At 43.8% G+C, this 19,646-nt stretch overlaps 1 protein-coding gene and 1 pseudogene across 1 annotated transcript; both read left to right on the plus strand.

The window, feature by feature from the left end:
• The first annotated feature begins 659 nt into the window (after positions 1-659).
• Positions 660-14,953, plus strand: tph1a (tryptophan hydroxylase 1 (tryptophan 5-monooxygenase) a). The gene is made up of 11 exons (XM_064987520.1): positions 660-801; positions 3,000-3,137; positions 6,615-6,798; positions 7,000-7,100; positions 7,204-7,271; positions 8,364-8,560; positions 10,350-10,485; positions 10,904-11,030; positions 11,868-11,924; positions 13,325-13,515; positions 13,963-14,953. Exons 1-11 carry the CDS (start codon positions 712-714, stop codon positions 14,135-14,137), a joined length of 1,464 nt encoding a protein of 487 aa, XP_064843592.1. The 5' UTR covers positions 660-711; the 3' UTR covers positions 14,138-14,953.
• A 1,762-nt stretch (positions 14,954-16,715) lies between these two features.
• LOC135556972 (U2 spliceosomal RNA) lies at positions 16,716-16,895 on the plus strand (annotated as a pseudogene).
• The last annotated feature ends 2,751 nt before the right edge of the window (positions 16,896-19,646 follow it).

Raw genomic sequence — 19,646 nt, forward strand, 5'->3', positions numbered from 1 at the left:
TTTGCTGTCGACTGATATTATTGTTGCTTGTCCTCCCCCTCCTCACACACACGTCAGCACCCCCTGCTATTTCTTCTATCCTCCCCGCTGCCCCTCCTCTATCCTCCTCCTGCCACCTCCTCTCTCCTCTCTCCTGCCCCCTTCTCTCTCCTCTCCCCTTCCTCCTCTCTCCTCTCCCCTCCACTCCCCTGCCCCCTTCTCTCTCCTCTCCCCTTCCTCCTCTCTCCTCTCCCCTCCACTCCCCTGCCCCCTCCTCTCTCCTCTCCTCTCCCCTGCCACCTTCTCTTCTCTCCCCTGCCCCCTTCTCTTCTCTCTTCTCCTCTCCCCTGCCCCCTCCTATCTCCTTCACCCTGCCTCCTCCTCTCTCCTCTCCCCTGCCCCCTCCTCTCTCCTTCACCCTGCCTCCTCCTCTCTCCTCTCCCCTGCCCCCTCCTCTCTCCTTCACTCTGCCTCCTCCTCTCTCCTCTCCCCTGCGCTCTCCTCTCCCCTGCCCCCTTCTCTTGTCTCCTCTCCCCTGCCCCCTCCTCCCCCATCCACCCTGTCCCCTCTCGCTCCCCTGGCCCCCTGCTCTCTCACCCATCCTGCCCCCTCCTCTCTCTCCGCATTGTGGTTGATAAATACCAAAGCCTGCTCTTCCTCCTAGCAGACTACCACTTTACAAAGTCGATAAACATCCGCAAGACAGGGGAATAAATAGTACCGAACTTTAATATGTATTCCAATAAAATTGTAGGACCGCGTCGAGGAAGATCTTTCGACTCCATGAACATCGGGAATGAAGAAAAGCTACTGAACAATGAGGTAAGAAATTATTTCCTTTTTTCTGCTTTATTCGACATTTGTTTTCTTGTTAAAGGCAACTTTCTTTATAGTTATCCATACATTGCATTTGGAACGGGGATATCCGTTTGAATGGGAGATAAGCATTGGGTTATTCTACTTTAAAAACAAAACTATCTGGCGATAGACGTCATATCAATTTAGCAGTGGCCTAATTAGTAGGCCTAAACATGAATTTATCGGTAATCAACGACAGTTGCATGTTCTTTTTTGTCGTCACTGGTTAAACCCAGAGTCATGTGTGTATATATATATATATAGCTCTGGTTAAGCCGTTTTAATCTGGTGATCATTTCAATGCGTCAACCGCTAAGAACTCCATGAGTGCAGAACTTTGCAGCGACACAAAACATTGCCAAAAAGAATTGCAAATATCTTGCGTTGCCAGGTTGAAAAGACTTATCTATAAATCGTAAATATAGAATCACTTGAACCTTTTGAAACAGCACATGTACTCCAACCCAATTAGGCTAAATCAATTAAAACACACCTAACATTTCAGTTCCTCATTCATCAGAAATGTTACCCGTTTCCTCTCTATAACTAGCCTACTGATACAGACATATCGTTTTCACCATCAATTTATAATATATATAAAAACGATCAAATAAAAAAATATATACCCGTATTAGAAGTGATAGGGTAAGATAATCACTCACGTCAAATTAAGATCACTTAAAACAGTATCGTGTTGAATTCATTAACTGCACCTTAATGTCGCGTGGTAGATTAAAGTGGCTTTAGAGGAGCTAATTATAGGCTTCCGACCTCACGCTCTCCTAAATGGGATTTGCTTTAAATCTCGTGTTGGGACCCGACACCGGCACACCTTCGTTACTTCGTTAAACCAAGACGCCGAATCACCTACAGCGCAGTGCCTTCGACCCGTTCCGTGCCACAGTCCGGTGTCCCAAACTGCTATCTCGCTTGTTATAATGCTGCTACGGATTCTACTGACTGGGGGCCAACGACAACTGGTTTCCCGCGCTGTCTCGTCCGTATTAGCTGAGGGAAATATGGTTGGTAGCAAATTCATTTCATTGTCACTGAAGGATGTACAGTTGGTGGCAAATTAAATTAGCTAAATGTATCTTAGACTATAGGATAATTGTTACAAAATGGCACTTTAACTGAATAACGTGTTGACTGTAATTAGACTAAGATATTAGCTTTATGTTTTATTTATTACTTAATTGTTATGAAAAACTGATTTAATTGGCCATTTGGATGCCTTGAAACTGTGCATTTCACCGAGCCAGTGAAATTCAGAACAATGGACAGCGCCAACCAACGCTTAAAATTGGGTTATTGCTATCCGGGGTGCTGATTTCCATTGACGTGATGACGGGATTAAAATCGATTGACCCTCGCCACTAATCCAATCTAATCCAAACAGGTTAAATGTACAATAGTTTCTGCTATTACATTAAAATGTTTGTTTTTTTACGAGTTATCTTAATTCTTAACCATAAACTAGAGAACACAGTTTTATCTGTAAAATAATCGGGATAAAGTAAGTGATTCATCTGATCTGGATATTGTTAAGGTTATTGTGCTAATCCGATTTTTGTGCGTATATGATCACCTGATTAGTTAATTGGCACGACAGTATAGGCTAGTTTAGACCTGGATTTAAACGTGCTGTTAGTTAGCAAAGTGAATTAGCTTCTTTCTTATTTAATGTGGTGCATTTGTTTTCTGACGTTTAATTGTATTTCTTCAATGTACAAGTATATATATATACAACTATTTCAAGTTTTTTAACCTTACAATTCCCAAAACACACAACACGTCGACTGATATTTAGTTTCGGGCCACGTGCATTCAACAGCTGACACTTTCACAGCTGAGTGACTAAATGTCCCACCGCAGGCAGACAGACTGTGCGTCATTGGATGGATACTAGGCTACCCTAGCGCCATTGGATGGATTCTAGGCTACCATAGCGCCATTGGATGGATTCTAGGCTACCATAGCGCCATTGGATGGATACTAGGCTACCTTAGCGCCATTGGATGGAGACTAGGCTACCCTAGCGCCATTGGATGGATACTAGCGACACTAATTAAAGTTTGCTGTTGAAAAGGGCATCCGCCAAATCTGTCGTTGACTCATGACGCTAATTTCTGTTTTTGTCGGTTTTTTCCTCCCAAACACAGATGAACAAATCAACCTTCACAAAGATTGAAGAATGCAGAACAGAGAAAAAGAACGCGCCGTCAGACGGCCGAGCAGCGATTGTCTTCTCACTCAAGAATGAAGTCGGAGGACTAGTGAAGGCGCTGAAACTTTTCCAGGTAAACCTAATTAATGTGCACCTGCACGATGTATGTAACCTATCTCGTTTGTGACAACAATGTTATTTAAACTTTTTGATCTCACCTGGTGTAAAAATCCGATTATAAATTGGTCTATTTAGGCTATGTTGGTTCAATGTGATTATCAAATCAAACTTTATTTGTCACATGCGCCGAATACAAACAGGTTCCGTACCGTGGAATGATCACTTACAAGCCATTAACCAACAATGCAGTTCAAGAAGAGTTAAGAAAATATTTACCAAATAAACTAAAGTAAAAAATAATAGAAGGTAACATAACAACAACGAGGCTATATACAGGGGGTACCAGTATGGAGTCAGTATGCGTGGGTACAAGTTAGTTGAGGTAATTTGTGTATGTAGGTAGGGGTGAAGTAACTATGCAATGCAGGCCTCCACTGTTTTGCATGATATGATTTCCATGATTTCCTTATGGCTAACGAGGCATGGTGCGATGAAAGAAACATACAGGAACTCAAATCCTTCTGTTCACCTGATTTAGAATTCCTCACAATCAAATGTAGACCGCATTATCTATTAAGAGAATTCTCTTCGATAATAATCACAGCCGTATATATCCCCCCCCAAGCAGACACATCGATGGCTCTGAACTAAATTTATTTCACTCTTTGCAAACTGGAAACCATTTATCCGGAGGCTGCATTCATTGTAGCTGGGGATTTTAACAAGGCTAATCTGAAAACAAGACTCCCTAAATTTTATCAGCATATCGATTGCGCAACCAGGGGTGGAAACCTTGGATCACTGTTACTCTAACTTCCGCGATGCATATAAAGCCCTGCCCCGCCCCCCTTTCGGAAAAGCTGACCACGACTCCATTTTGCTGATACCTGCCTACAGACAACTAAAAAAGAAGCTCCCACGCTGAGGTCTGTCCAACGCTGGTCCGACCAAGCTGACTCCACACTCCAAGACTGCTTCCATCACGTGGACTGGGACATGTTTCGTATTGCGTCAGATAACAACATTGACGAATACGCTGATTCGATGTGCGAGTTCATTAGAACGTGCGTTGAAGATGTCGTTCCCATAGCAATGATTAAAACCCTAACCAGAAACCGTGGATTGATGGCAGCATTCGCGTGAAATTGAAAGCGAGAACCACTGCTTTCAATCAGAGCAAGGTGTCTGGTAACATGACTGAATACAAACAGTGCAGCTATTCCCTCCGTAAGGCTATTAAACAAGCTAAGCGTCAGTACAGAGACAAAGTAGAATCTCAATTCAACGGCTCAGACACAAGAGGTATGTGGCAGGGTCTACAGTCAATCACGGACTACAGGAAGAAATCCAGCCCAGTCACGGACCAGGATGTCTTGCTCCCAGGCAGACTAAATAACTTTTTTTGCCCGCTTTGAGGACAATCCAGTGCCACTGACACGGCCTGCAACGGAAACATACGGTCTCTCCTTCACCGCAGCCGAGGTGAGTAAAACATTTAAACGCGTTAACCCTCGCAAGGCTGCAGGCCCAGACGGCATCCCCAGCCGCGCCCTCAGAGCATGCGCAGACCAGCTGGCTGGTGTGTTTACGGACATATTCAATCAATCCCTATACCAGTCTGCTGTTCCCACATGCTTCAAGAGGGCCACCATTGTTCCTGTTCCCAAGAAAGCTAAGGTAACTGAGCTAAACGACTACCGCCCCGTAGCACTCACTTCCGTCATCATGAAGTGCTTTGAGAGACTAGTCAAGGACCATATCACCTCCACCCTACCTGACACCCAGACCCACTCCAATTTGCTTACCGCCCAAATAGGTCCACAGACGATGCAATCTCAACCACACTGCACACTGCCCTAACCCATCTGGACAAGAGGAATACCTATGTGAGAATGCTGTTCATCGACTACAGCTCGGCATTTAACACCATAGTACCCTCCAAGCTCGTCATCAAGCTCGAGACCCTGGGTCTCGACCCCGCCCTGTGCAACTGGGTACTGGACTTCCTGACGGGCCGCCCCCAGGTGGTGAGGGTAGGTAACAACATCTCCTCCCCGCTGATCCTCAACACTGGGGCCCCACAAGGGTGCGTTCTGAGCCCTCTCCTGTACTCCCTGTTCACCCACGACTGCGTGGCCACGCACGCCTCCAACTCAATCATCAAGTTTGCGGACGACACAACAGTGGTAGGCTTGATTACCAACAACGACGAGACTGCCTACAGGGAGGAGGTGAGGGCCCTCGGAGTGTGGTGTCAGGAAAATAACCTCACACTCAACGTCAACAAAACTAAGGAGATGATTGTGGACTTCAGGAAACAGCAGAGGGAACACCCCCCCTATCCACATCGATGGAACAGTAGTGGAGAGAGTAGCAAGTTTTAAGTTCCTCGGCATACACATCACAGACAAACTGAATTGGTCCACTCACACAGACAGCATCGTGAAGAAGGCGCAGCAGCGCCTCTTCAACCTCAGGAGGCTGAAGAAATTCGGCTTTTCACCAAAAGCACTCACAAACTTCTACAGATGCACAATCGAGAGCATCCTGGCGGGCTGTATCACCGCCTGGTACGGCAACTGCTCCGCCCTCAACCGTAAGGCTCTCCAGAGGGTAGTGAGGTCTGCACAACGCATCACCGGGGGCAAACTACCTGCCCTCCAGAACACCTACACCACCCGATGTTACAGGAAGGCCATAAAGATCATCAAGGATATCAACCACCCGAGCCACTGCCTGTTCACCCCGCTATCATCCAGAAGGCGAGGTCAGTACAGGTGCATCAAAGCTGGGACCGAGAGACTGGAAAAACAGCTTCTATCTCAAGGCCATCAGACTGTTAAACAGCCACCACTAACATTGAGTGGCTGCTGCCAACACACTGACACTGACTCAACTCCAGCCACTTTAATAATGGGAATTGATGGGAAATGATGTAAATATATCACTAGCCACTTTAAACAATGCCACCTTATATAATGTTACTTACCCTACATTATTCATCTCATATGCATACGTATATACTGTACTCTATATCATCGACTGCATCCTTATGTAATACATGTATCACTAGCCACTTTAACTATGCCATTTTGTTTACATACTCATCTCATATGTATATACTGTACTCGATACCATCTACTGTATCTTGCCTATGCTGCTCTGCACCATCACTCATTCATATATCCTTATGTACATCTTTTTCCCCTTACACTCGTGTATTAGACAGTAGTTTTGGAATTGTTAGTTAGATTACTTGTTGGTTATTACTGCATTGTCAGAACTAGAAGCACAAGCATTTCGCTACACTCGCATTAACATCTGCTAACCATGTGTATGTGACAAATAAAATTTGATTTGATAAACATTACTGAACAATGTATTACAAATGTGGCAGCAGAGTATAGATTACACCAATTATGTTGTAGATGTAACAAATAAAACACAGTTTAAAAAAAAAATATATATATATATTCCATTTATTTTACAGGAAAACCACGTCAATCTTGTCCACATAGAATCCAGAAAATCGAGAAGGCGTAACTCTGAATTTGAGATCTTCGTGGACTGTGACAGCGATCACGAGCAGCTCAACGAGATCATTCAGCTGCTACGTAAGCACGTTAACGTAGTGGACATCAACCCTCCTGATAACTCCTGTTTACCTGAAGAAGGTATGCCACAGTACAATTATTTTTAAATGATTGATTTCTACGTTTTGTTAAGGAGTATATTCTATCACAGTATATTGAGTAAAGTTTTATATTGCAACAGTATTCCGTATTTACACTTAGTCTCACAGAAGTATATTCCAATCTTTACAAATACACGATGGACCTAATTTTAAGTGGAAAAACAACTCCTTTCCATGTCAGATGTAGAAAATGTCCCCTGGTTCCCCAAGAAGATCTCAGATCTGGACAAGTGTGCCAACCGGGTTCTAATGTACGGATCAGACTTATATGCTGACCATCCGGTATGTAATATAATTCTAGAAACTAGGGCATTACTTTATAACGTTTATACATGACTTTATGTTTGTTTCTATAACGACGTTAGATCTCACCCTCTTCTCACAGGGCTTCAAGGACAACGTCTACAGAAGGAGGAGGAAGCATTTCGCTGATCTCGCCATGAACTACAGACAGTAAGTACATTATGGTTGAAATAACACGTTTTCCAAGAATAAAAGATCATTATAATTGAATAATGGATCCCGTATCAAGTTTCCTCCTTTTCTATTTCTACTGAACTCTACTATATTCTACTGTAAAGTACTATGTTGTACTGTACTATATTCTACTGTACTCTACTCTATTCTACTGTACTGTATTCTACTGTCCTGTACTCTATTCTACTGTACTGTATTCTACTGTACTGCACTGTACTGTATTCTACTGTAATATATTCTACTGTACAATATTCTACTGTACAATATTCTACTGTACTATACTACATTCTACTGTACTGTACTCTATTCTACTGTACTGTACTCTATTCTACTGTACTGTACTCTATTCTACTGTACTCTACTCTATTCTACTGTACTGTATTCTACTGTACTGTACTCTATTGCACTGTACTGTATTCTACTCTACTCTACTGTACAATATTCTACTGTACTATACTACATTCTACTGTACTGTACTCTATTCTACTGTACTGTACTCTATTCTACTGTACTGTACTCTATTCTACTGTACTGTACTAAATTGTACTGTATTCTACTGTACTGTACTCTATTCTACTGTACTCTATTCTACTGTACTCTACTCTATTCTACTGTACTGTATTCTACTGTACTGTACTCTATTCTACTGTACTGCACTGTACTGTATTCTACTCTACTCTACTGTACAATATTCTACTGTACTGTATTCTACTGTACTATACTACATTCTACTGTACTGTACTATATTCTACTGTACTATATTCTACTGTACTCTATTCTACTGTACTGTACTAAATTGTACTGTATTCCACTGTACTGTATTCTACTGTACTGCACTGTACTGTAGTCTACTCTACTCTATTCTACTGTAATATATTGTACTGTACTGTATTCTACTCTATTCTACTGTACTATATTCTACTGTACTATACTACATTCTACTGTACTGCACTGTACTATATTCTACTGTACTCTATTCTACTGTACTGTACTATATTGTACTGTACTCTATTCTACTGTACTCTACTACATTCTAATAACAGCCATTATCTTGTCCTTATCTTTCAGTGGGGATCCTATCCCTCGTATAGAGTTTACAGAGGAGGAGTTGGCGACGTGGGCGGTGGTGTACCGGGAGCTCAACAAGCTGTACCCTACCCACGCCTGTAGAGAGTACCTGAAGAATCTGCCTCTACTGGCCAAACACTGTGAATGTAGAGAGGATAACATACCCCAGCTAGAGGACGTATCACGCTTCCTTAGAGGTGAGATGGGTGGAGGGTGGCTTGTGTATATACTGTGTGTGTGTGTGTGTGTGTGTTAGAGAGAGACACACACACAGATAGATAAACAGAGGGACAGAAACAAAGAGATACAGACAGAGCAAGAGTGTGTTAGACTTTAATGGTAAAATAAATGTAACAAATATAACTCAGCAAAAAAAAGAAATGCCCTTTTTCAGGACCCTACTTCCAAAGATAACAAATAACTTCACAGATCTTCACTATAAAGGGTTTAAACACTTTCTCTATTTCTCTACTATTGTAAAGTGGCTGTTCCACTGGATGTCAGAAGGTGAATTCACCAATTTGTAAGTCGCTCTGGATAAGAGCGTCTGCTAAATGACTTAAATGTAAATGTTTCCCATGTTTGTTCAATGAACCATAAACAATTCATGAACATGCACCTGTGGAAGGTTCGTTAAGACACTAACAGCTTACAGACGGCAGGCAATTAAGGTCACAGTTAGGAAAACTTAGGACACTAAAGAGGCCTTTCTACTGACTGAAAAACACCAAAAGAAAGATGCCCAGGGTCCCTACTCATCTGCGTGAACGTGCCTTAGGCATGCTGCAAGGAGGCATGAGGACTACATATGTGGCCAGGACAATAAATTGCAATGTCTGCACTGTGAAACACCTAAGACCATGCTACAGGGAGACAGGATGGACAGCTGATCATCCTCGCAGTGGCAGACCATGTGTAAAAACACCTGCACAGGATCGGTACATCCGAACATCACACCTGCGGGACAGGTACAGGATGGCAACAACTGCCCGAGTTACACCAGGAACGCACAATCCCTCCATCAGTGCTCAGACTGTCCGCAATAGGCTGAGAGAGGCTGGACTGAGGGCTTGTAGGTCTGTTGTAAGGCAGGTCCTCACCAGACATCACTGGCAACAACGTCGCCTATGGGCACAAACCCACCGTTGCTGGACCAGACATGACTGGCAAGAAGTGCTCTTCACTGACGAGTCACGGTTTTGTCTCACCAGGGGTGATGGTCGGATTCACGTTTATTGTCGAAGGAATGAGCGTTACACTGAGGCCTGTACTCTGGAGCGGAATCGAGGTGGAGGGTCCATCATGGTCTGGGGTGGTGTGTCACAGCATCATCGGACTGAGCTTGTTGTCATTGCAGGCAATCTCAACACTGTGCATTACAGGGAAGACATCCTCCCTCATGTGGTACCCTTCCTGCAGGCTCATCCTGACCTGACCCTCCAGCATGACAACGCCACCAGCCATACTGCTTGTTCTGTGCATGATTTACTGCAAGACAGGAATGTCAGTGTTCTGCCATGGCCTCCGAAGTGCCCGGATCTCAATCCCATTGAGCACGTCTGGGACCTGTTGGATCGGAGGGTTAGGGCTAGGGCCATTCCCCCAGAAATGTCCCGGGAACTTGGAGGAATGGGGTAACATCTCACAGCAAGAACGGGCAAATCTGGTGCAGTCCATGAGGAGATGCACTGTAGTACTTAGTATATGGTGTGGCCACCAGCTGCATTGACTGTTACTTTGATTTTGACCCCCCCCCCCCTGTTTTGTTCAGGGACACATTATACCATTTCTGTTAGTCACATGTCTGTGGAACTTGTTCAGTTTGTCTCAGTTGTTGAATCTTGTTATGTTCATACACATATTTATACATGTTAAGTTTGCTGAAAAGAAACAGTTTTTATATAATATTTTGTAAGATTGATCAGGAACAGGCCTCTGTTTGTGACAGTTTGGATCCAGTATGTGACATTGCCTTGAATCTTTTAGAGCGGACAGGCTTTACCATCAGGCCTGTGGCAGGTTACCTCTCCCCCAGAGACTTCCTGGCTGGTCTGGCCTTCCGTGTGTTCCACTGTACCCAGTATGTCCGCCACGGCTCCGACCCCCTCTACACACCAGAGCCGTAAGTACCCCAATACATCATTTATTTTAGCAGGGTGTCCCATTTAGACCAAGGTCTCTCTTGCAAGTGAGCCCTGCATTTTTGCAGTTACACAACAATTCCATCAGCACGGCAGCATAGGAAATACAAAACATGCATACACAATGATCACGAACAACCACATTCCTCAGTGAAGGGCCCTTAACCAACATTCTGAATGACCTGAAAAGTATGTCCCAACTGTAGGGTATAATCTCATCATTAGCTAGATTCTCCATTTATTCTGTGTTTATTTACCTTGCATACTACACACATTGCACACTACATACATTACACACTACATATTACATACATTATGTACTCTATACATTCAGTGTATAAGCGAAGTAAATAAAGGGCTGTATAACTCAGCGTTTTTGTTTTGTTTCTGGTCACACAGAGACACATGCCATGAATTGCTGGGTCACGTCCCGTTGCTGGCTGAGCCCAGCTTCGCCCAGTTCTCCCAGGAGATAGGCCTGGCTTCCCTCGGAGCTTCAGATGAATCCATACAGACCCTGGCCACTGTGAGTAGTCATCCTGTCTTACACTAACCTTCACAGGGACGGTTAGAGTAGTCATCCTGTCGAACACTAGCCATACAGACCCTTCCACTGTGAGTAGTCATCCTGTCGAACACTAGCCTTCACAGGGACATTAGTTTTGTACCAGCACTGAATATCATAAATGTTATATTACATATAAAAGTTTAAAACAATTCTGACTGGTGCTTGAGATCAGTTTAGCATCAACACTGAACCTTGTAGATTCTGTAACAAAAAGTACCGTGATCAGTAGTTGAAAAAGTACCCAATACTTGAGTAAAAGTAAAGATACCTTCATAGAAATTACTTTTCAAATGTAACAAGTACTTTTGAGTGTCAGGGAAAATGTACAGAGTAAAGTGTTATTTTCTTCAGGAATGTAGTGAAGTAAAAGTTGTCAAAAATATATATAGTAAAGTACAGATACCTTTAAAAAAAACTTAAGTAGTACTTTAAAATATTTTTTACTTCAGTACTTTATACCACTGCTGTCTAGTAACATTACTCACCTTCTTCTCAAGGATGGCTGGTTGATATTAGTTTAGTCACCAACCCTGAACTTGGCTGGCTGGTTGAGATTAGTTTAGTCACCAACCCTGAACTTGGCTGGTTGGTTGAGATTAGTTTAGTCACCAACCCTGAACCTTGTTAGCCATGTCCTACATCTGATTTGTTCTGTCTTGTCAACTCTTATCATTATTGATGTGACAATGACCATCAGAGTTGGCACAAGACCACAAACAGATCTGGGACCGTGCCAGAACCCAGAGAGGGGCAGTTCACATCTCATTACTGACTCCTACATGTGTTGTGTTTCAGTGTTATTTCTTCACGGTGGAGTTCGGCCTGTGTAAACAGGAGGGGACTCTAACATGGGTCCATCCCCGAGCGGGACTAACATGGGTCCATCAGGGACCTGCTGTCCATCTATCAGTGAACTCAAGGTATATGGGACTCTGTAACATGGGTCCATCCCCGTAGCAAACATGGGTCCATGGGGACTCTAACATGGGTCCATCCCCGACTGGGACTCTGTAACATGGGTCCATCCCCGACTGGGACTCTAACATGGGTCCATCCCCGACTGGGACTCTAACATGGGTCCATCCCCTGGGACTGGGACTCTGTAACATGGGTCCATCCCCGACTGGGACTCTAAACATGGGTCCATCCCCGACTGGGACTCTGTAACATGGGACTCTGTAACATGGGTCCATCCCCGACTGGGACTCTGTAACATGGGTCCATCCCCGACTGGGACTCTGTAACATGGGTCCATCCCCGACTGACTGGGACTCTGTAACATGGGTCCATCCCCGACTGGGACTCTGTAACATGGGTCCATCCCCGACTGGGACTCTGTAACATGGGTCCATCCCCGACTGGGACTCTGTAACGACTGGGACTCTGTAACATGGGTCCATCCCCTGGGACTGGGTCCATCCCCCGACTGGGACTCTGTAACATGGGTCTCCCCGACTGGGACTAACATGGGTCCATCCCCGACTGGGACTCTGTCCATCCCCGACTGGGACTCTGTAACATGGGTCCATCCCCTCTGTACTGGGTCCACTCTGGGACTAACATGGGTCCATCCCCGACTGGGACTCTGTAACATGGGTCCATCCCCGACTGGGACTCTGTAACATGGGTCCATCCCCGACTGGGACTCTGTAACATGGGTCCATCCCCTGGGACTCTGTAACATGGGTCCATCCCCGACTGGGACTCTGTAACATGGGTCCATCCCCTCTAACATGACTGGGACTCTGTAACATGGGTCCATCCCCGACTGGGACTCTAACATGGGTCCATCCCCGACTGGGACTCTAACATGGGTCCATCCCCGACTGGGACTCTAACATGGGTCCATCCCCGACTGGGACTCTGTAACATGGGTCCATCCCCGACTGGGACTCTGTAACATGGGTCCATCCCCGACTGGGACTCTGTAACATGGGTCCATCCCCGACTGGGACTCTGTAACATGGGTCCATCCCCGACTGGGACTCTAACATGGGTCCATCCCCGACTGGGACTCTAACATGGGTCCATCCCCGACTGGGACTCTAACATGGGTCCAGCGACTGTCAAGTCAACACATTTACCGTTATATTAGAAACTAAAGGGAATATTGTATTACAAAGTTATTTAGGGGAGAATTCTTAAAATATATATATATTATAAAATTAGTCTTAATCTGGGCCTGGGAAACTGGACCATTGCAAAAGTAATGCATTATGGGGAATAAACTGCCATTTAGGGCACAACCTCAGCACATTCCAGATGTTTTGTTCTTCCTGAACCCCCCCCCCCCCCCTTCCCCCCTCCAGCATGCTCTGTCTGGTAACGCCGTCATCAAGCCCTTTGACCCCAAGGTCACATGTAAACAAGAGTGCATCATCACCACATTTCAGGACGTCTACTTTGTGTCCGACAGCTTTGAGGAGGCCAAAGTCAAGATGAGGTGAGGAGTGAAGCCCTTAGGGTCAAAGTGCATCTGGAATATTACTGTACAGTAACACATTATTAAAAGGTTGATTACCTTCATCAGGACGTGTGTACTGTTTATGTACGGGTCGTGAATGTGTTATGATGTCCTTGTGTAGGTACCTGTAAATAAAGTGTTACTGGATTGCTACATTTAAAAAAAAAAAAAAACATTTGAACCTTTTATTTAACTAGGCAAGTCAGTTAAGAACAAATTCTTATTTTCAATGACGGCCTAGGAACAGTGGGTTAACTGCCTGTTCAGGAGCAGAGGTACAGATTTGTACCTTGTCAGCTCGGGGGTTTGAACTCTCAACCTGAACATAGTCTGTTACTGACCCCTACCGTCAGTGTGGGAACACGTATAAAGGCTTTTAGATGGTCTCTTCTAGATAAACTTAACTTATTCTTCCCCATTTTCCAGGGAGTTTGCCAAGACCATCAAGCGTCCGTTCACGGTGCGATATAACCCCTACACCCAGAGTGTGGACGTTCTGAAGGACACTCCCAGCATTAACAGCGTGGTGGAGGAGCTGAGACACGACCTGGACATCGTGGGCGACGCCCTCAGCCGGCTTAACAAACACCTGGGGGTCTGAGTGACAACCTGAAGCACTACGAGTCGCATACTGCCTTCTAAATGACACCCTGTTGCCTACATGTGGGCCCTCCCTGGTCTAGTGGTGCACTGTTTAGGGAATAGGGTGCCATTTGGGACAGAAGGCCTAGGTCCTCTGACGACCTCGACACTCCTGGTTCTCCTGTCCAACTATTATCCGTCAGATCTGTTTGTGCTGTCTGGCCAACTTCCGTGGTCATTTTCACACCAGACAATGACATCGGAGACGGTAACTGGCAAGACGGCTCCAACAGGAGAAATCTGCCCCCCCCCCCCCCCCCCAAGCCATATCCCTGACACACACCTCACTATTGTGACGTCTCTTATGGAAATAAATACTCTGCTGGTGATCCACCTCTAATTTACTCCCAGCCTATGACTTCCCCTTATCTTCCTCATTCAATGCATCCAAAGATATGGTACCTTACTAATAACGTACACTATGGTGTCCAATATATTCCTCCAATTGTTGTGTGTAAGGTTGTTTGCTGGGATGAATTTAATGCTGTAATTTATAATATTACTATTCAAAAGTGTGAATGTATTCAAGGATGATTTTTGACAGAAATGGTTCACATTATCCATTTCTAAATCATCAAAATATTTAGCTTTCTCGTTATCCACTTCTAATTCATAAAAAAAAAAAAATGTAACTGTAGTACTTAAACTCATGTAAACTTTAAATATCATTATTTTTCTACTGTAAATAAATGTAAACTGATTATGTACAAGTCGTGAAAAAAAAAGTGCTGTATCTCTTATGTCTGGGTAATGTATTTCTTTGACATTTCAACAATAAAATTTTCCTGAAGAGAATATGTCTTTGCATTGTGAAATGATGGGGATGTGTGATAATGGCCAGGTTGCCAGGTCTAGCTAAAATATCTAGACCAATGACCTCTCAACCTGCCCACAAGGCCTGAAAACTAGCCCAGCAAGAGAATTGTCACCACATTTATCCAATAAACACTTTTTTTAGTCTTCCGACTAGCTTGGAAAGACCGTACCGTGCAGCATCGAAGAGCCCTCACTGCTGCTCCATCCTATTTTTTTTTTTTTCCAACCTAATTGAGGAAAATAAGAACAATCCTACATTTATTTTTGATACTGTTGCAAAGCTAACTAAAAAGCAGCATTCCAAAAGAGAGGATGGCTTTCACTTCAGCAGTAATAAATTCATTAACTTCTGAGGAAAAGATCATGATTATTAGAAAGCAAATTACAGACTCTTTAAATCTGCGTATTCCTCCAAAGCTCAGTTGTCCTGAGTCTGCACAACTCTGCCTGGACCTAGGATCAAGAGAGACACAAGTGTTTTAGTACTATATCTCTTGACACAATGATGAAAATAATCATGGCCTCTAAACCTTCAAGCTGCATACTGGACCCTATTCCAACTAAACTACTGAAAGAGCTGCTTCCTGTGCTTGGGCCTCCTATGTTGAACATAAACGGCTCTCTATCCACCGGATGTGTACCAAACTCACTAAAAGTGGCAGGAATAAAGCCTCTCTTGAAAAAGCCAAACCTTGACCCAGAAAATATAAAAAACTATCGGCCTATATCGAATCTCCCATTCCTCTCAAAAATTGTAGAAAAAGCTGTTGCGCTGCAACTCATTGCCTTCCTGAAGACAATGTATACGAAATGCTTCAGTCTGGTTGTAGACCCCATCATGGCACTGTGACTGCACTTGTGAAGGTGGTAAATGACCTTTTAATGGCATCAGACCGAGGCTTTGCATCTGTCCTCGTGCTCCTAGACCTTAGTGCCCTCACACGGTTCTGGCTGGGATCTTACCTCAGGACCCTGATGCTGATCCCAGTCGACCTGCGAGCCCCAGTCTCTTTCCAACTACCCACGCACTACGTCCAGCTCCAGAAGTTAAGACATTTTAAACTGGAAAAAGAAAGTCACCATTTTAACTAAACACCGCTCTCTTCTCTCTCTTGTGCAGGAACGGGAACCAGTGTGTCCAGTGCGCGGGCTCGCTGTAGGCGAGCCCACAATGGTCTGGCGCAACGTGGCCCATCCTGCTCTCCTGAATCCCAGGCAGTGGCCATGGTAGCCACGGAAGGAAGGGGGCCTCGACCCCAGGCGAAGCGTCCCCCACAACACCCTAGGTCCCGGCGGCCACGGACTGACAGCGCTGCGGCGCCAAGGGCGATGCGCCTAGGGGAGGGATCTCCCCTGGGCCCCGACGGAAGGGACGGTAATTTATTCAGAGGAGCAGGATGAGGCGAGTTTGATAAAGACTCACCCCGCTCCTGTACAAGGGACTGAAGACAGCCTTTTAACAAAGTGACTTATTAACATGTTTTTCATGTCTTAAAAAATGTTTTACCTTTGTTAGATCATTAGTACACATTTTAAATGGCTTTTACAGATTTGATGTTTTTACAAGAAACATACTTTTATTCATGGTTGTTTTCATTGATTTTAACATGTATTTAAATGTAACTTTCAAATGCTGTGTTTTAAGCCTGATTGCCGTTTGTATGTGTATGAAACGATGTCAAAAATGTTTGAGCTGTTTTTTAAAGGAAATGTGTTAAAAAAAAACTTTTCCAAAAGAAACAAAAAAATCAGTTCTTATCAGTTTAATATCTGATACGTCCCCTATCTGGGGACCATATATTAAATAGGTTTTTGGAACAGGGAGATGGAATAGCGGCTTGCTCCGTCCACTCCACGCATCGACCTGGTATTGCAGTAGCTCCAGGAACGGTGCACCACCTGCCGTTGTCAATATAAATGTTCATGGATTTAGATTCTTTGAAATATGAGCTACTTTTGAACAGTATGTTCGTTAATGTTCATGTAGCTGTTTGCAGAAGGTTAGGTTATTGTATTTTATCTATATTGATATATGCTCTTGCTTTGTAATGTAAGCGAGGTTTGTGTTACAAAGTGATGGCTATTTCTCCTTCTTTACAACACAGATTATCCATTATATTGACCAGATACTAGTGGCCGCTCTAACAAGGAATATATATATATATATATATATATATATATATATATATATATATATATATATATATATATATATATATATATATATATTAAAGGAATCCTGTCGGCAGGAGGAAGGTCAGGTGGGGCTATTCTAGCCAATGAGAGGGCAGATACACATGTGAACAACATGCACAACGTTTTCCACTAGTTACCACAGCCACAAAGTAAAAAACGGGTTATTCATTTCGGGGGTCATTGTAAACTGCTGTAGCCTTAGCCTACCATTTGATACAGTAAACATGTTGAAATTATATCACCGGGGGTCATTGCGAGTCAATATGCGTCACTTGTGTAGCCTGGTAGCGAAGTCGCCAAGCCAATGTGTATCTGAGTGTGATACTCTATAGTTGGAGTGAGGCAAGTTCGGCATTATTTACTACGTCATGAACGGAACTGAATGCGTGCTACAAAATGATACGGAAGTAAAGACATTCATAACAACATTACCTTGCTCTTGTATTGCATAATCAGCAATACAAAACATAGCCTACCTGTTCAGGGAAAAGTCCACAATGAAACTGACATTAAATGTGGAGAATGATACATTTGCGATAGAGCTGTGACCATGATCGCAATCGATAACTTCAAATGTAATTAACTAAACACGGACGTTAATAAATGCATAGTAACACAAGGCTACAACAACAAACGGAAGTTCTAGGCTATGTATTAAATCCGTTTGTCAGCTCCAGGTAGGCGACACAAGTGGCACAAAATGGTTTGCAATGACTCCAGTGATATCGTCATTTCGAAGTAATTATTGTATTAAATGGTAGCCTGCAATGCATATACATTAATAGGCTACTTGATGGCAAGTGTTATCATTCTCCACATTTAATATCAGTTTCATTGAGGACTTTTTCCCAAAACAGATGCACTCGAGGGAGTTTCATAACATCCATTTCTCAGTTGGTAGAGCATGGCACTTGCAAGGCCATGGTTGTGGGTTCAATTCCCACAGGGAACCAGTACGATGAACACATGAAAATGTATGCACTCACTACTACTGTAAGTGACTCTGGATAAGAGAGTCTGCTAAATGACTCACTACTGTAAGTGGCTCTGGATAAGAGAGTCTGCTAAATGACTCACTACTGTAAGTGACTCTGGATAAGAGAGTCTGCTAAATGACTCACTACTGTAAGTGGCTCTGGATAAGAGAGTCTGCTAAATGACTCACTACTGTTAGTGACTCTGGATAAGAGAGTCTGCTAAATGACTCACTACTGTTAGTGACTCTGGATAAGAGAGTCTGCTAAATGACTCACTCCTGTAAGTGACTCTGGATAAGAGAGTCTGCTAAATGACTCACTACTGTTAGTGACTCTGGATAAGAGAGTCTGCTAAATGACTCACTACTGTTAGTGACTCTGGATAAGAGAGTCTGCTAAATGACTCACTACTGTTAGTGACTCTGGATAAGAGAGTCTGCTAAATGACTCACTACTGTTAGTGACTCTGGATAAGAGAGTCTGCTAAATGACTCACTACTGTAAGTGACTCTGGATAAGAGAGTCTGCTAAATGACTCACTACTGTTAGTGACTCTGGATAAGAGAGTCTGCTAAATGACTCACTACTGTAAGTGACTCTGGATAAGAGAGTCTGCTGAGTGACTCAAGGCCATTTACCAAATACATTTTTACTAAAGTAAAAAGTAATAAAAATAACACAATAAAATAACAATAACAAGGCTGTATACAGGGGGTACAGGTACCGCGTCAATGTGCACCATCAAGAGCATCCTGACCAGTTGCATCATTCAATTATTTAATTTTCCACATAAATCTACACACAATACCCCATAATGACAAAGTAAAAAAATGTTGTTTTTTAAAAAATTTGAGCAAATCTATTAAAAAGACGGAAATATCACATTTACATAAGTATTCAGACCCTTTTCCCAGTACTTTGTTGAAGCACCCTTGGCAGCGATTACAGCCTTGAATCTTCTTGCGTATGGCGCTACACGCTAGGAACACCTGTATATGGGGAGAGATGTTCGATCGGGTTCAAGTCCGGGCTCTGGCTGGGCCACTCAAGGACATTCAGAGACTTACCCCGAAGCCACTCCTGCGTTGTCTTTGCAGTGTGCTTAGGGTTGTTGTCCTGTTGGAAGGTGAACCTTTGCCTCGCGCTGAGGTCCTGAGCGCTCTGGAACAGATTTTCATCAATGATCTCTCTGTACTTTGCTCCATTCATCTTTCCCTCGATCCTGACTAGTCTCACAGTCCCTGCTGCTGAAAAACATCCCCGCAGGGATAGGGCCAGGTTTCCTCCAAATGTGACGCTTGGCATTCAGGCCAAATAGTTCAATCTTGGTTTCATTAGGCCAGAGAATCTTGTTTCTCATGGTCTGAGTCCAAGCGGGCTGTCATGTGCCTTTTACTGAGGAATGGCTTCCGTCTGGCCACTCTACCATAAAGGCCTGATTGGTGGAGTGCTGCAGAGATGGTTGTCCTTCTGGAAGGT

This window comes from Oncorhynchus masou, chromosome 15 (assembly GCF_036934945.1).
Source record: "Oncorhynchus masou masou isolate Uvic2021 chromosome 15, UVic_Omas_1.1, whole genome shotgun sequence".
Lineage (NCBI taxonomy): Eukaryota > Metazoa > Chordata > Actinopteri > Salmoniformes > Salmonidae > Oncorhynchus > Oncorhynchus masou.

Bases quoted from the DNA above. Each gene is read 5' to 3' on its own strand.
- tph1a (XM_064987520.1), top strand. From the start codon at position 712: ATGTATTCCAATAAAATTGTAGGACCGCGTCGAGGAAGATCTTTCGAC. The intron at 3,138-6,614 runs GTAAACCTAATT...TTTATTTTACAG, and splicing joins AGGCGCTGAAACTTTTCCAG to GAAAACCACGTCAATCTTGT. The intron at 8,561-10,349 runs GTGAGATGGGTG...TGAATCTTTTAG, and splicing joins CGTATCACGCTTCCTTAGAG to AGCGGACAGGCTTTACCATC.